This window comes from Mastomys coucha, unplaced genomic scaffold, assembly GCF_008632895.1.
Source record: "Mastomys coucha isolate ucsf_1 unplaced genomic scaffold, UCSF_Mcou_1 pScaffold13, whole genome shotgun sequence".
Classification (NCBI taxonomy): Eukaryota; Metazoa; Chordata; class Mammalia; order Rodentia; family Muridae; genus Mastomys; species Mastomys coucha.
Genome location: NW_022196895.1, coordinates 76214337 through 76232009, shown reverse-complemented (window position 1 = coordinate 76232009; position 17673 = coordinate 76214337). Strand labels below are relative to the sequence as shown.

The following is a 17673-nucleotide window of genomic DNA, read 5'->3' as shown; positions in this document are numbered from 1 at the left end:
TTGTGAATATTTTTAACTGTGGTACAGTATAGCAGCCACTTTGGCAAACCATACCGCAGTTTGCCCAGATACCCAGAAGAGCAGACTGTATTGCCTTGTAAGGTGTGTGTGCTGGTCATAGCCCATAAGCTATCCTGGGAAGCTAACGGGTAGCAGGAGGTTTGTGAAGGCAGCCTCTCTGTGGCTGTGGCTCACTGTTAGAGTGCACTGAGCAAACTGCCTTCTCATGTCCTTCTTGTCTTTTCTCTACTGAGTTCTTTGGGGAGGGGATGTCGGTTGGCTTGTCTTATGAAGTTTGCCATGTAAAAACTATAATGGAACCCTCCTACATGCTCACAGGAGAGATGCCTTGGTGAGCTCGTGCTGTCAGAGCTTCTCCTGGCTGTGCATACCATCAGGGGTCCAGTGGTGTGGAGTACTAGCTAGTCTCCTCTGTATCAGGTACCTATGATAGACAATTTATTCATTGAGTGTCTTTGAAATTACATTCAGTATACACATTTTTTTTTCTTGAAATTTTTCACAATTTAGACTGAGCCTCCTTTCAGATTCTGTTGTGATCAATACTATTTGGCAAATTCTATATGCTATTATCAAGTGTGATCTGATCTGAGAGCACAAGGACAAAGGTTTTCACACCTCCTGCCATAGCCGCAGCCAAGTTTGGCTGCTGTGCAGAGCCTGGTCAGAGCGGGTATGAGCTAACAGTCACATGTGGGAGCCATTTGTTATAGAATGAGAAGTCTGAGTTTGGTTCAGAGCACTATATGTTTTCTACTATCCTGAAATTCCTCAGGTAGACATTTACTTTTTTGCCAGAGTGCCTTTTTAAATGGTAAAGTCTCCTCAGTTCCAAGGCCTTGGATTGCGAAATAAAGAGGATGAGTGCGCAGGGCACAGGCAGGGCGAGTGTGTTGTATGCCTAGAACGCACACAAATGCGGGCCACAGTGGAGTGCATCTGCAGTCTACTAATATCAGGGCAGATGGCTGAAGTTCAGTGACCGGCCAGCCGGCCTCAATCAGGGAGATGCCTCATCTTAGACATATAAAGTGGAGAGTGATTGAGAAGACACATGATGTCAGCTTCAGGTCTCCACACATACATGCATATAACTTGTATGAACGTGTTCATGCTACATACATTATATCAAAGAGCAAAAACATTCCGATGCTTTAGATGGCGGCAGTTCTGAGACCTCTGCTCGCCACTCAGCCCTGCCATCTCTCTGCTCTCTGCTCTCTGCTCCTCTGACACATGAAAGCCAGAAGGCACAGGGTGTAGGACATTGTGGAAGGTGGAGTGGGAATGTTTTCAGCTCCTCTGGGAAGGCCCCATAGCAGAGAGTGCATAATAGAAGTAAAAACCAATGGTACTGAAGAGCTCAGAACCAGGTGAGGCTATAAGTCTGTGCACATCCTTCATGTGGGACATGGATGCACACATGGAGGTCAGGGCAAGTGTGTGCACATCCTTCATGTACGATATGGATGTACACATGGAGGTCGGGGCAAGTGTGTGCACATCCTTCATGTACGATATGGATGCACACATGGAGGTCAGGGCAGGTGTGCACATCCTTCATGTGGGACATGGATGCACGCATGGAGGTCGGGGCAAGTGTGTGCACATCCTTCATGTGGGACATGGGTGCACACATGGAGGTCAGAGCAAGTGTGTGCACATCCTTCATGTGGGACATGGATGCACACATGGAGGTCGGGGCAAGTATGTGCACACCCTTCATGTACGACATGGATGCACACATGGAGGTCAGGGCAAGTGTGGTGTTGGGACTGAGCTAGATACCTGGGGCCCATGTGGTGTGGCATGACACTAGGTATCTTCAAGAGGAGACTGGCAGTGGAGAGAGATGAAGTGTTCAGGTTGTAGGAATTAAGGGTTATGATGAACACTAGCCTCCACACAACCACTGAGTACAAACGTTTCCTCCCAGGGCTGTCTGTTCATTCAGAGGTGACATGTGCTTGGGTTTTGTTGAGGGATGTATAAGTGGGTTCAGCATTTGGTTGGGCTCTGGCAATATTTACTGAGAGTGCATGCTCTTTGATCCAGGTTGTGACCTAGAAGTAAAAGCAATAGTCTGAGGACAGTGGAATAAGATGCAAGATTCGGAATTCTTCGATTTCTTTCTTGCTGAACATAGTCATAGAGCTGTCACATGAAACAATAAGGGACAGTGTTGGGAACAGCCCCCGTAACCAGCTGGACTGCGGGGCTGCGGCTTGTAGCCACCCACCCAGGTGGTGGTTTTTTGGGCTGGTATGCTGTGAGGCTCTAAAGGCTGTATTCTGATCTAAAGAGACACAATTCAGGAGTTGAGGCCACCACAGCTTCCAGGATTTGAGAATCAAAACCAAGAGGGGGAGGACCAAGAAGCCTGACTACAAACTTCCTGTTTATTCTAGATTTTTGAGTCCTTCCACATTGTCTCAGCCACCAGTAACTGTGGAGGGGGTGTGCTTTGGTCAGCCTGGAGAGGCAGATGGATAATGGGAAAAGGGGTAAAAAAATGGAGAACTCAAGGCAGGAGTCAGGGAAGGTGTGGGCCTTTCCAGGGGGGAGTGGGGGCTTTCAAAAGAGCCTCAGCACCTATGAAGTTGGGACGTACTCACTCTAAAGCTCTGTGAACCTACTCTCTGCAGGTTTTGTGGAAGTCCCTTTACATGAATGTACTAGGTTAAATCACTGGTCCTAAGTTGGCTTTTTGGAGGTCAGAGGTTGGGGTTGGGTTTTGAAGTTCCAGGTCTGGGTCTTTGTAGGAAGCAGCCCTGTTCTGAAGCTGTCTCACACGTGATGGAGACAGCAAGGTTTTGGCTTGTGTCAGGAACCAGCAACCCCCTAAAATTTCCCCTTTGAGCACACAGTCCCAGTAGTCAAGGGGCTCATGTCTCTGTTGCTGGCTGTCTTGCAGTGTTATTATAACCTGATAAGGGGCAAGAAGGAGTTGTGCATTGAGGGCTGTTTCTGAAATTCAGTTTCTAAATTGCAGTTGGACAGCAGTGCTTCCAGAGTTCAAAGCAGCCGCAAAGTCAGTATGTGCTGGTGTGCACCTGCGCAGCACCTGTGCAGTCTGCTTTCCACGCTGCGGAACCAGCTCAGCCTCTCACTTATTTTTCCTTAAATAAAAAGCAAAGGCACCTTGTCTTAAGGTGAGTACAGGGCTAGGTACAGTATTGTGTTTTTAATTATTCAACTTGGTTCGACGTGTGTGTCAGACTAGGGATTTCCAAGACAAGTGAAAAGTGTTGTCTGAAAATAATTTATGTCTGGCAGGCTGAGCTCAATAAAGTTTTTAATACGACAGCAGAGGAAGCCATGTCTGAAATGTGGAGCTGCCTCATGCATTCCGGATGAGGTGATGTTTTCTTTTAAACCTGCAAGTATCTTGTGCATCCAGGTCACCAACCTGTCTTGGTACATAAGAGGATGATAGTCATCAACAGTGTCACTTATGAACTTTATAATGGAAAGTGGCTTTGTACACCAACATGTCGCCTTAGCCTAGTTCACTTTGGAGGCTGCCAGGGAATGTGTCAGGAAGCCATACTCCTGCTGCCCCTGTTTGAATGTGCGGGAAACTGAGACACTACAAGGTCAGCAGGTGTGAGAACTCCATAGTCATGACCGTGATTTTACAGCTGATGAACTGACCAGCCTACATAAGGAAAGATGGAAGCCCCGCCCCTACTCCTCACTGCCTATGTCTAAATACAGAGAACTGGATGTCTAGGGAGCCAGGAGCATCCAAATGCCAGAGGAATATACTCCTTGCGTGTGTTTGTGTCCACCAAGGAATGTAGCTGAGAGCTTTCATCCCACTTTGGTCAGAACCCCTTCTTTGCTGGGTGAGGAATCTAGAGCGTTTTTCTTAAGACCACCAAATGAAGTGCTCCCTTCCGATTTAAGAGACTTCCTTTCCATACTTGTTGGACTTTGCTTCCTTTCTGCTGAGTCTCACAAGCTGAGATGCTGAACAAGTGAGGTGCTCAGCACCTGGTGACCCACCACAGTTCCAGGCATCCACAGTGGCATTGGAAGCCAGTCTGTATTGTTGGCTGTAGAGTCTCCTAGGGCCCATGCCGGACCCCCAGCATAATAGCATGAACCGCTCTTCTAGCCGTCCTACATCTTGCATGGCTCCTGCTTTGCCTGTCACAGGGTTCTTGAGCCTCCACGAGAGTGACAGGCAGCCCATCTGGGGCCTGGAACTCTATGCAGACCCATTGTGACAGGGCGCTTAGCAACAGCACCGAGCACTAGCCTTGATGAACGTTGTCGCCCTGGCCGTGAAGTTGTAAGTCTTGCTTTGTACTTGGTGGCTAGTACAGTGGAGTCTCCTAGACTTGTCACTGAGTGAAGTCAGGGACATCTGCAGGCACTCCTTAATGAGACTCAGGCACAGTGGCTTGAGAGCCGACCGTGTGCAGTGGGTGGGTGATGTCATCTGACCCCACTCTTAACTTGTCTGAGATACAGGTACCCCCTGACCAGGTGAATTCAGGAGCTGACCCTTGTCCTGACTGAAGTTGCTAAGATGATGGAGGTCCCATCTGGAAAGTAGAGCCAGGGAGAGGCCAAACATGGCTCTCTTCAGGGTTCACTGAGCTATGAACACTCATTGGATTTAGTTACTCTTTGGTGAAATAACTGTTTTTGCCCATTCTCTAATTGAGCTTTTTGGTTATTACTGTTAACATGTCTTTGTATGTTTTCCACGTAAACAAGCATTTTCTCAGTCTCCTGTAGTTTGGCTTTTTACCTTTTAACTGGACCTTTGATAGAGTAATAATAGGAGTTTCTACTTTATGAGTTTTGTAAGTTCTACTTACCAGGTATTTTTGTTGTGAATTGTGTTTTCATTGTTGAGTTTTATTATTGACAGCCTAGTCTTCAGATTTCTCTAACCATTTTATTGTGTTTCTTTAAACATGTTGTGTTCTTAACACTTACATAGACTTACATAGACTTAATATGATCTGTTTTCTGTCAGGTTGTTTTTGGGTTTTTTTTTGGTTTGTTTTTGTTTTTTTTTTTTGTTTTGTTTTTTTTTTTTTTTTTTTTTTTTTTTTTTTTGAAGGAGGGCGGTATGAAGGGGTGTATGGGTGTGTGTGCATAGGAGTGCATGTGGAGGCCAGAGGTTAGTATTTCCCTAGCAGCCTCATTTGCTCTTAACCATACAGTTTAAGACAGAGTTGGGGCTCACTAATTTAGTAAGCAGGCTGACCAATGAATTCCAAAGATGTGTGCCTGTTTGCCTCTGCTGTACTGGAAGTAAAAGAGTATGTATGGCCATGCCAGGCTTTCACAGAGTTCTAAGGATCCCAGTTCCAGTGTTCATGCCTGCATGACAGTTTTACCAGGTCACCTTCCCAGCCTGAGTCACTTTTTGTAGAGGTCTTTTTCAACCCTGTCCTGCCACAAAGGTGGGTGAGGTTAGGGGGATGGATTGGTTAGCTCTGTGAGACAGTCTCTTACTTTAGCCCAGTGTGGCATGAAATCTGCTGTCCTACCACAGCCCCCCTACTGCTGGATCACGGGTGTGCATCACTGTGCCTTATCTGCAGATGCTCTTGACCTCATTGCAGTTGTTCCCAAGTCAAGCAAATACATATTTCTGGATCTGTTTCCGGCTCCGTCTGTTCCACCAGAGGACTTGTGTGGCTCTTTTCTTTCAGTCTTGGGTGAAATGTTGTCTTTGGACAGGTTGTTGAGAGTCTGTGGGGTTGGTGGCATCTTCCTCGTCATGCTGGAGAGCGTCCCTTCTTCCCCTTCATATATGAAGTTTTGTTACTGGTGACTGGGTATTTTCAGTGGTTGTGTGTATTATGAACTCTTAAACATTTTTTTCTTGCACCTGCTTCTACATAGGTAGTTACCTTGTTTGAATTTTACTACATTTATATACTTTTTTTTTTGAGGGAAGGTGTGTGGACTTGTGGGGCATGCCACAGAGTGACCATGAAGGTCATGGGGCAGCTTCTCTCTGTAGGTCCAGACTCAGAGCTCAGGCCCCAAGCTTGGCAACTAGGACCTTTACTCAGAGTGTCTCCCTGACCCATTGGTTGGTTTAAAACAAAACAGAAGACACCTTTGACCTCTTGGAATGGACCTATTTCTGTTAGCTTATGTGTGTTGGCAGGCACGGTAGCCGCAGGTCTGCTGTGTATGTCCCACTGTGTGCCCAATGGGACTTGCTTCACAGGCTGGGTTGTGTAGTGCCCTCTCCTCTCCCCTTCCTTCACTGAGCCTCTAGAGAGCTGGTACCACACTTTGGAATATCTGCATGTTTCACTGATTCTGACTGGCTCTGGTACCAGGAATTATACCTTTTTTGCAAATCAGTTCTACTGGAGATCGCTTCTAAAATCCAGTTATTTACACTTGGGAAGTAGAGGCAAGAGGACCAGAAGTTCAAGATCCTCCTCAGGCCAGCTTAGACAGCGTGATGCATGTCCAGAACAAAACAAAAGCCAGTTCCTCAGTTCATTGACTGGTGATTGTTTCCTCGTTAAAGCTCCATGATTTTTGTTCTTTGTCCTCTTCCTCCTGCTTGCTTGCTTTCTTGTATTTGTTCCAGTAGTTGCATGCAGTTCAAGAGACTCCCTCAGAGCAGGTCTTCTGTGGTACCCTAACCTGCTGTGTCCTTCCTGGGGAGGGTTCAATTAGGCTTTTGTCCTGTGTATGCTTCAGACTCCATTCCTTCCCATAGGGAGATCCACGCTGGACTCTGTTCCCTAATAGCTCCATTTCAACACCCTGAGAGCGTCTGGGCCCTCCTGCTCTCTGGATGTGACAGGCAGGCTCTGCTGTCGGCTTTCTTCCTCCTACAGAGGAAGGTGTAGGGAGGCACCTTGCCTCACACAGCTCCATGGTGCTTTATGGTTTGTCTGTCTTTAACTGCAGTCCCATCACTCTGTGTGCTGCTGTGGATTTGGAGACAGTGGGGTAAAGGGTTTGCTCAGCCTCTTAGATCACTAGTTTATAACTTATGGCAGATTAGGGACATTGCCAGCCATCGCTATTTGGGTTCATCTCTGCCTCTTTTAGGACTTTGAACCTTCTGTTGACTCTCCCTGAGTTCTTGAATCTGCCTCCTCCTTTTCCTCTCCAGTTGTGTTTTCTCTGCAAACAAGGTAGTTTCTGTTGCATTTGACCTGTGATACACACGTGAGTTTGCTGGCAACCTGCTGCTGCCAGCCTCGTGGGCACAATTTCACTATGCTTTTCATCCCTTAGACTTCCCTCTGTCCTTTGCCAAGGGTTCCTCCCCTCCACCTCCTCCCCCGTCTCTTTCAGAAATATTTGTAATTGATGGTTAAAGTCTTTCCTCGTGGATGGTTTAAAATCTTTGTAAGATAAATGGTCACCTTGGAGTTAACAACCCTCTGTTGATTGTCCTTTCCAATGGTTAGAGGCCTTTCTGTTCTTACACAAGTAATTCTGGCTGAAGCCTGGCCATTTCCCATCACTTTAAGACTCTGGTCTGTTGCATCCTCTGTCTTAAGAACAGTTAAGAACTGACAACCGATAGTGAGTGGGGGAGGGGTGGCAGGATTATTGGGAAATGATACCGAGTCTCACTCTCCCCTGGGCTGCTTCTGGTGCCCATCATGGAATGGTCTTGCTGCAAAGAGTGCTATTAGACTCTAGGCTTCTTACCTGTCTCCTCCCTGCCGTCATTTAAGATGGCATGAGCCGAGCAACACTGGGTTGGTTTGGTTAGATTAGAATTGGTATTGTCCAAACATTGATTTATCATATCAGCTCATTTAACATTAAATCATTGTGTGTTAATACATGTTTTATTTTAAATAAAAAGTAACTTCTTCACATTGAGAAGGAATATAGTGGGAGTGCTTTCTATTTTTATGGTTCTGCCATACTTGGGAGAACCTTTGGTTCTATGGTTGAGAATTTCCTTTGGTGGTGATTCCTAGAGTAACTAGCCTGCACCTGGGCAGCGCTGGAAGAGCAGGAGATCATGGGTGTCTCAGGAGGTACCTCAGAGCCACCTTGTAGTGACTGATCTGTCAGGAGGTCACAGGTGTCTCAGGAGGTACCTCAGAGCCACCGTGTAGTGACTGATCTGTCAGGAGGTCACGGGTGTCTCAGGAGGTACCTCAGAGCTACCGTGTAGTGACTGATCTGTAATGTCTTGCAGGTCAGAGAAGGTGATTTTGCATGTTTCATGCACCTCAAGCCTGTCACCCTTTGCAGACCACTCTCCTGGTGCTGTCAGGCTAGGGTGGCTGGGAACTGGGCGTGGCGTGACCTTGGCAGTGCTAACCTTTAAAGATTAACACTAAGCTTTTGGGAGAGAGGTCTTGTTCTTTTTTTTTTTTTTTTAAGATTTATTTTATTTATTTTATGTGTATGAGTACACTGTAGCTGTACAGATGGCCGTGAGCTATCATGTGTGTGGATGCTGTTGATCTCAGGACCTCTGCTGGCCCCTCTAACTCCGGCCCTGCTCGCTCTGGCATAGTTTGCTGCAGCTGTCTTCAGATGCACCAGAAGAGGGCGTCTGATCTCATTACAGGTGGTTGTGAGCCACCATGTGGTTGCTGGGATCCGAACTCAGGACCTTCAGAAGAGCAGTCAGTGCTTTTACCCGCTGAGCCACCTCACCAGCCCGAGGTCTTGTTCTTACACTTCAAATTAGATTAAAACCATTAGGCAACCTTAAAGAGAAGCATAGTATGTTTATTTTTAGTAAAAGGAAAACTTACATGAGCTTTTCCCCTGTTTTCTTTGGAGCTGTGGGTGTTGGGAGCAAAAGGTGGTGGTTTGAGCAGCTGTGGTCAGTCAGATGTTTCAGGTCCTGTTGCTGAACCTGGATAGAAAGCATGGGAGGGAAGAAGAGGCTCCTTTCAGGCTTGTTACTCAGCATTGGACAGGAGCAACTATGGCAGGAGGTGGCACCCTCTGGTGTTGCAGTTCTGCAAGCCTCAGATGTCTGGGCTCACCTCTAAGTGTTTTTAAAGGTTCTCCAAGTGAACAGCTCCCTGCAAGCCTAGGAGATTTGGAATTCCTTACATGTTGGCAGGAGTTGGCATGAGAGGTTCCCTACCCCTTGATTCTGGCTAGTATTCCATTGTCCAAGCCTGGGATGGCTTAGACTCCAAGGGCTAAGCAACACTCTCGAAGTCTTCCAGCCACCATGGCCCGTGGTTTCTCTTCTCCAGCTCTGTACAGCCGTCTGTTCTTCGGCTTCTGTTCTGCCCCGGCCAGTCTGAGCTCTCGAGCTTCCTCTTCAGCTAAGAACAGCCTTGCCACTTTGACAGCTCTATGCCGACTACTCAGCGGTCACTGCCACTCTGCTGCCTCCACCATGACTGTGACTCTGATCTCTTAGCCCACTCTACTAAAAGTAAGCAAATAAAGATTAAAGAGAAGCCTAATGTTACATCAGGAGAGCATTGCCCATCTAGCTCACCAAGTGAGTCATTCAGGCTGTTCTGTATAGCCAGAGGAGGGAGTTTCACAGTAGTCAAAGCATTGCCCTTTGATACCAAGTCAGGAAAGTCTCTGGTAGGCCACCAGAGGAAGTGTTGTCCCTTGAGTCTACCTGGTAATTGTTTTAGGGTCATCTAGAGCTTACCAAGGCTTTTCTCGTGATAGCAAAAACTCACTACAGAGGCTTTGAAACAGCCCTGGGCAAGCATCTCAGGTTGCTGTGTAGCTTCCTTACAGTGTCCACAGTGTGTTCAGGATGGCCAGTGCTACATAGAGATAGTTCCACTGACTGAGGCAGACAAGCAAGAGAGGGTCCAGCAGCTGCCAGTAAGAGTGCTTGCCTCAAACCCAATATATTTACTTATTACAGGAAAATAACATCAGGAGTTTTACTGTAGCAAATTTAATACTAATCATAGTGTTTTCCTGTTCATGAGTCCCTCGTCTGTCTCATAAAGGCAATACTGGGCCTTGGCCACACACATCCTCATCATACTTTCTGCTGAGCTCTCTGACTGTGGCCACACAGCTTTGCTAAAGATAGGGACATGGAGAACATTTGGGAAAGCAGATTTCTGGGCAGAAAAATCTTTTGCCCTCGATAGATAATATTCAGTTAGCCTAACTTTGTGACTTAGAAGAATTAATGCCCCGTTATTCTGTTGTTACGTTTTAATTTTTGTGTATGTATGTGTACTCGAATGCATGTATGCATATGGGTATGTGTGTGCTATTGCATCCTTGTGGAGATCAGAGCACTGTGGGTGTCAGTTCTTTCTTTCCACCTTGTGGATCCTGAAGAGCCAATCCAAGTGGCCCAGCTTGGCTGCAAGTACCTGTATGAGCTGTACCATCTTGCTTGCCAGGGCCCACATTTCCAGTGTCTGATGGCCAGTCTGGGACCCTGTAGCATGATGGTGAGGTCTTGTCACCTTACCCACAGTGTCTGTGATGGCCAGCCTGGGACCCCGTAGCCAGTGGTGCTCAGCTTCTCGCCCCACTCCTTAACCTCAGGAAGGACTGCTTCTAGAAACAGCTGGCCTCAGACTCACAGAAGTTTCCTGCTTCAGCCTGCCACGTCCTAGAATTGTGCATGTGAGCCACTTTGCCTGGTGTACCTTAAACTTTAACACAAACGTAAACATGCGTGAAATATGCACATTGCAGACAGAAACTGCAACAGAGCTGCAGTTTTGCTGATAAGAATACCAATTTAGTGTTAGCCACTTGGGGGTCCAGGTTGGAAGTGTCTTTGAGGCTTGAACTTGGTCTTGCAACTGAGTGGTTACTATAGTACTCAGTGAAACTGTGCACACATAACCTAGCGTTTCTTCTGTGTCCTTCATAAACAGATTAAGTCCACTCCATTGAGATCCACCTCTTAACTCACCATTCCTGTGTGGCTTCTATCCAGTGCTCTGAACAGAAAGTAAATGTCACTTTTGCTTTCTTTTGTTTCTTAATGAGTCTTAGCTTTACTCCCTGATGACTTAGGGCAAACCATTTGTCTCCCTTTAAGTTTTGTGCTCAGGTCAAGTCAGGTGATGGCCTGTAGACAAGGTGGTTTGTCTGTAAAAGAGGTGAGTGTGAGCCTCCTCGAGGGCCAGGACATGTCCCAGGAGGGGATGCTGGGTGTGCTACACAAGCAGAGAGAGCAAGTGCGTAGAGTGGACAGGGCACCTTGTCTTTCCCTACAAATGCTCTCTGTGTGTATCATGTCATCCAAGAGTCAGGTGTCTGCCACGGAGCTAGAAAGGTGCTATGGAACTGCTTTCCTCACGTGGGACTGTAACATTCCTTACAGAGCTGTTCAGCCACATCAGCAGCAAATGTTTGGCGAAGAGCTGCCAGAATCTCAAGATGGAGAGCAGCCTGGCCCTGCTAGAAGAAAGCGACAACCCAGTATGTCAGAGACAATGCCGCTGTACACTCTCTGTAAGGAGGACTTAGAGAGTATGGACAAAGAGGTGAGAATGTGATGCAAGTCCCAGCTTCCGGAGGCTGGTGTGCACGTGCACATCGCAGACTCAGCTGGGCTTCCGTGCAGGACAGGCACATGTGTTGTGAGCTAACACCTGGTTTCCTATTAAAAGGAATTGTAACCACGTGAAATGAAGTTCCCGTGTGTTTGGCAATAAAAACACACAGCCTCCACTCCCAGGAATTCGTGAGAGTGTCTGCAGATGTTCCAAACTGTCATAACAAGAGGGAGGGGATTTCTGGCATTTTGAGGTCCAAGAGCCACAAGAACTTTTCAGCGTACACTGCTGAGGGGACAGTCCAGACAGGGTGCTGGATGTGAAATGCTTAATTAGTTTGCATTCAGTTAAACAGATTTTTTTTTAATACATTAATTCAGACAAATTAAGACCAGTTTCTTCTGTCATTTTTACAACACTTAAATAGTTTTAAGTACATAATGTGAAGTTAGTTTTTTCAAATGCTCAATTTGGAGAATTGAACACCCTGACTACAGATGTGTTTTAAGCACAGCCTAAATACTGGGGTATGGAGCGGGGCAGGTTATCTCTTAGAGCTAAAAGTAAAACTGGGTTGTAGGCCAGTATTGTCTGTACTCTAGGCTCAGCCCTGGGTGTTCCTGTGTCCCTTGGCTTTATACATCTTCCTCTGGGCTCCCAGGCTAGCCCTCTTATAGAAGCTTTTGCTTCTGGGTTTTTTGTGGTATGGTCTGTGCAGTCTTTGCTCTGAAGACTGCTTTGAGAGGACCACACTCACTGTAAGAGATGAGCTTCAGGTCACGTGGGCAGAAGCTGCCCTCTGCCCTTGCTGCCACTGTGGGAGCCCACTTACCTGCACTGTGTGTGGAGGGAGGGGGAGGGGGCAGAAGCACTGCCGCAGCACTGCTGCCTTTGCATTGACCACACAGCAGAGAGCTCCAGGAGAAAGCGTGCTTCTTACTGATGTTCTAGCAAAAGCAAGAAAGTACACTTATTTTCAGGATGAAATCTCATCAGTATCTCAGATTCTGTCAGATGATAACTTCTTTTCTGAACTCTTTACGTACCATTTTTCTGTGTTTTTGCACTTTAACTCTTGTCATTTCATAAGAAGGCTTTCTTGGCCACTGCTTCCCTGTCCTCAAGCTCAGCTAACTTGAATCTGAAAGCAGTGCCTGCTCCCGCCAGCTAGTGCTCTTCCCTCTCCTCACCCACAGGTCTGCCATGCTGCTGTTCCCCTTCTGGCTTCACAAGAATTCCCTTGCAGTCCATTTGATACTACTTGGCCTTATTGTTGGTTTTTACTCCCTTCATATCCTCAAATTATGCTGTGAAACAGCAACTTTAATTACTCCAGAATCTTATCCTTTCAGCTGTAAAAGCCAGCCTTAACCCCCTAATCTCGCTCTACAGAGCTCCCAAGGAGGAGCTCACTCTGGCTAGAGTGCTAGGTTGAGGGAAGACAACCGGAAGCCTCATATCCCTACACAGGCTTTGATCATTCCTGGGGGAAGCCTCATATCCCTACACAGGCTTTGATCATTCCTGGATCCTGGGACCATAAAAACGCCGTCCCTATCCTCCAACAGGCAGTAACCAGGCTTCCCTGTGTGTGAGATAGGGGGATGCTTTCTGAGTTCATGGGTCCCAGATCACCTTAGACTGTTAGTCTAGTTTTCTTGGGACAAAGTGGGCAGGCAGGCAGGCTATTTTCATGTGTCTCTGGCCACTTAGGATTTGCGTGACATATCCATTAAGTAGTGATAAGCCACATGGGTGCTTAGGTTTAACTGTCTTCTGTATGTCAGTGTCTGTCCCTCTTCAGCTGACAGGAGTCATCACTGTAGGACCACCCTGCTCTAGGAGACTTCATCTTCCCTAACACATCTACAAAGACTGTCATATCCAATGAAACCATGGACGCAAGGACCAGAGCAGGGCCTTGGGGTGGGGTGGGGATATTGTTTTGGGAGAGAGGCACCAATCTGCTTGATAGGCTATCACAGGAACTGGCCCAGAAGCACAGTCAGCTCCATCTGGATTGCTACCCAGGGGCTTCCATGGCTGAGCTGGAGCAGGCCTTTCCTGAGGAATTTTAGTCTGCTTTGTAAACTAGGGATACAAACCACACGGTTGCTTGTAGTAAATCTTGAGGTTTATTTTACAGGAATTCTTTGGTATACATATAACCTTGTCGCTTATTAAAGGTCAAAGCAAGCTTGTACTCTAATAAGATAAATATGCTTATTTGATGAGTGTTCATGAAGACATATGTTGCCATGCATGTGGATACCAGAGGACAACCTTGGACACTGCTCCTACAGTACTGTCCACCTTGGTTTTAAGAAAGGGAGGGTCTCTCACCAGCTAGGTCAGGCTGACAGCCTAAGCCAGTAAGCCCAGTAGATCCACCTCTCTCTGCCTGCAGAGCTAGGAGTGTAAGTGTGTGTACCACTATGCCTGGCTCTTTTGTGTAAGTTCTAGGGGTTTAAGTCAGAATTTTTTCTTTTTAAGAGAAAAATTATTTTTCTTCTAAAAGAATTAAATATTTGCTACTGCAGAATATGGAACATCCTTGACATTTTTCATTTTTTTGATATTTTGCTTTTGTAATCATCAGTTCCGATGATACCATGTTACAAAAATAAAAATCATATAAGATGGCGATGATATCTGTAGAGCCATTTCAGAAATTGTTGGGAAAGTATATGCTAATCCCAAACCAATGTTCATTTGATAATTTTTTTTAAATGAAGTTCAAATCAGCAACTCAAAACAGCAATTTAAAAATCAGCATTTGTAATACAATATAATTGAAAGCAATATACTAATTTCATATTTATGTTTCCTAATGATAGGAAAATATTCTTCGTTTTCTGTAAACAGTTATGTTTCTTTAAGAGCAGACAACTTTGTATGAACAGCAGCAGCACTGCAATTCATGACATGCATCAGTCTCCAGCCTGAGCCAAGGCATTTCAGACAGTATCCACTGGCATTGTGTGTAACAGCAGGCTACAAAATGTACACGTCCTATGTCCATAACTCTGCTAGTTAGTTTTACCTGTCAGCTGGACATAACCCAGAAAGTGAATCTTAGCAAGGAATTACCTTGATCCTGTGGACATGTCTGTGGGCAATTTTCTAGATTGTTCATTGAGTTAGGAAGACCCACCCTGAATGTGGGCAGCACCATTTCACAGGCTGGTCCCTGAGTTGTCTAATAGTGAAGAGAGTCAGCGGGCATAGTGGCAAGCAGGCAGGCGACCCAGGTGAGGCCACTTGTCTCCGCCTTTCCTGGGTGTGCTATGACTAATTCTTTGTTCTGCCACCCTGATTTTCCTTCAGTGATGGAGTGACTTAGACTCAGAAGCCAGGCTTTGGTCTTACCATAGCAACAGAAACTGTTACTAGGGAAGTGGCTTTGCTGCTGCCGTGCACCTGACCAGGCACCTCTTTGTGCCTTGGACTGTTGGATTGGCAGATTGGGGAAGATTTGGAACTTTGGGCCAACAAAGTTTGTGAGTGCTAAGTGCTTAATGGTCTTTCTGGTAGGAGCTAGGAGATAAGATTGGTAAGAGTAATGCAAACTGGAGAAGTGTTTAGAGAGGAGCCAGGCTTTTTGCCCTTAGCTGGATTGGGGCTATTTGTGGATGTTCTGCTGCGAATGTGTGTGTGCCTGGGGCTGAGAAGTGGCTGTGATTGTCAGAGCTCAGCACCACTGAGGTGAAACTTTCCAGGTCTCACTGGGACAACAGGAACACATTTCCTCAGGGTCAGCAGACAGAAGCTGCCAGGGAGGCCAGGCTCCATCTTGTGCTTCCAGCAGAACTTAGCAATGTATGAGTATTGTCCACATGGTACTGGTTTTGAAGGCATAAAAGACACAAGATTGAGGGAGCCATGGAGAGTGGCTGAGGTTTGGTGCTTGTGACAGGGTCACTGTACCTGTGGTGAAGACCCTCTGATAGAGAAAGCAGTGAGTGTTAGTTTCCATTTTTCCCACCGTGTCCATTCTCCCTAGCATGGCGGGCAGGATCCTCACCATCTCACCTCTCATTCCTGGCTCTATTTATAGAGATTTTGATGACATATTGCCCCAAGTCCAGATAACTAATGGAAGCTCCACTGCCACCTCTGTGAGCAGGGAAAACCAGTGCTCTTCTAAGCACAGGTCTGAGGGTGGCACTCTGTCCAGAACCATAGAGAAACCACCAAACTCTAGAAAGCATTGCCCACAAGGCAAATTAGAGATTGGAGTGGGCAAGAAAAGTACAGCAGAGACGTGCAGAGCTAGTCAAAACCAGCACTGCTTTCTCTTAGCTGTGCTCTCATCCTGTGTATTTCTAGAAGCATAGAAGCCAAAGACTCTTGACAATCCAGTGTAGTCCCGAAGGTAGACTCCCAGCCTGGGGAGGGGGCAGGCCTACCTGCAGCCTGCTTTTCTGTGTCAGAACAAGTGGGCTTGGAAGATAGGAGCTGCTCCGTCACTGGTGGTACTGGGTGAGTCACCAGCTTAACTAGACTGCCCAGACCTATCAGTGTTTGTTGTATAACTACTCTAATAGTTATTTGTTCTGTACAGTTCAGACAGTGGTCTAGGATAGCTGTCCTTCTGGTTTTGAATGGGTGAATTTAAGTATACAGCAAACGGAGAAAATAAATAATAGATGGAGTGTCAGTAGATAACATCAAACTAGGTACTTAAAACATCTAGCAGAGATGACTGGAGTAGCCAGTTAAGAGAGCAAACAAAAAATAGCATCATGGGGGCAGTAAGGTAGAGTTACTGATCCAGGTTTCAGAGGGTCCCCTTGAGTAAGGCTTCCATATGATAGAACATACAGCAAACAGTGCATAGATTATCACCTGGAATCATCCAGCAGCAATGCAGGTTAAGTTAGAGCAGTCAGCTAGAGGCTTTTTTCTTCTTCTTCAGCTGGAGTTCTTGATTGTTCTCTCTGTGAAAGAGCTTCCTGTGGCTGAACTTTGTTTCCCATTTCCACTGTAGGCACTGCTTCACCCTAGACTAATGTTAACCACCGATGGAAATGCTTCACCTTCCACGTGTTCTCAAGGACATGGTGTCTAACTCTTGAGATGTTTGTTCTCTTCCCTCCCTGTCGAGAGTTGAGGTGGGCTAGCTAATTCTTAGGTAGGAAAGCTTGAAGGACACTTTGCAACAACATGCTTGCGTCTGAGCCGGCTTCTCGGTGAACTTAAATAGCACATGCCGGTTTACCAAGGAACTTCTTGGTTCTCTTAGAAGAGCATGAGTTTGGTGGTGTCAGTGTTTATCAGAACACAAGTCTTATGCATTCTGCTTGTCTGACAGCCTCAGTCAGTCCGGTTCGTGGTCAGAATTTACACTGAATTACACTCCTGATTTAGTCAGTTTGCCAGCCACGAGGAAAACTGAGAACAGTTTAGGCACCGGTATATGGCCTCAACCTCCTGAGAGAAGACACATGTCATAATAATGAAGCAGATCACATTCCTCATTTGAGCAGAGCCCAACCATGGCCGTTTCTAGCTGACCTGGTGGGCAGGATCTCCACCCTTGAGAATGGGTGCTGGCAGTCCCCACTCCTGTAATGTAATTGTTAGCATGCTACCAACAACTTAAAAACTATGGAAGGGAATAAACAGAGGTCTGGGGACCTCGGAGTAGTGCTGCTAACAGTGAATCTGTCTCAGGAAAGTTCTAGAAGAAACGATGGCTGAGTGTACTGGCTAGTTTTGTGTGTCAACTTGACACAGGCTGGAGTTATCACAGAGCTTCAGTTGGGGAAGTGCCTCCATGAGGTCCAGCTGTGGGGCATTTTCTCAATTAGTGATCAAGGGGATAGGGCCCCTTTTGGGTGGTGCCATCCCTGGGCTGGGAAGTCTTGCATTCTATAAGAGAGCAGGCTGAGCAAGCCAGGAGAAGCAAGCCAGTAAGGAACATCCCTCCATAGCCTCTGCATCAGCTCCTACTTCCTGACCTGCTTGAGTTCCAGTCCTGACTTCTTAGGTGATAAACAGCAATGTGGAAGTAAGCTAAATAAACCCTTTCCTCCCCAACTTGCTTCTTGGTCATGATGTTTGTGCAGGAATAGAAACCCTGACTAAGACACTGAGAGTATCTGAATCAAGGAGGAGGCAGACAGCAGTCTCTGTACAGTTGAGCTGGCCAGGTGTGGAGGTGGACGGGTTAAATCCATACTATGTCTGCTTCAGGTCCAGACTTTCCCAG

The 17673-nt window shown here is 46.5% G+C and overlaps 1 protein-coding gene and 1 long non-coding RNA gene across 3 annotated transcripts in view; one reads left to right on the top strand and one right to left on the bottom strand.

The window, feature by feature from the left end:
• The window catches only part of Ctdp1 (CTD phosphatase subunit 1), a 60159-nt gene that overhangs the window by 26292 nt on the left and 16194 nt on the right, over positions 1-17673 (top strand). Inside the window, exons 11-12 of one of the 2 annotated variants that reach the window (XM_031366133.1) lie at positions 3014-3173; positions 11285-11389. In XM_031366133.1, coding sequence (XP_031221993.1) covers positions 3014-3149 — 136 coding nt within the window. In that variant the 3' untranslated portion in view covers positions 3150-3173; positions 11285-11389. Of the gene's footprint in view, positions 1-3013; positions 3174-11284; positions 11448-17673 lie in introns of those variants that run through there. The other variant, XM_031366132.1, reaches the window with a different exon arrangement.
• LOC116087415 lies at positions 3300-5040 on the bottom strand. Its single transcript, XR_004117427.1, has 2 exons — positions 4030-5040; positions 3300-3430 (listed from the first exon to the last, which is right to left on the bottom strand). It is a non-coding gene; the product is annotated as an uncharacterized LOC116087415 (long non-coding RNA).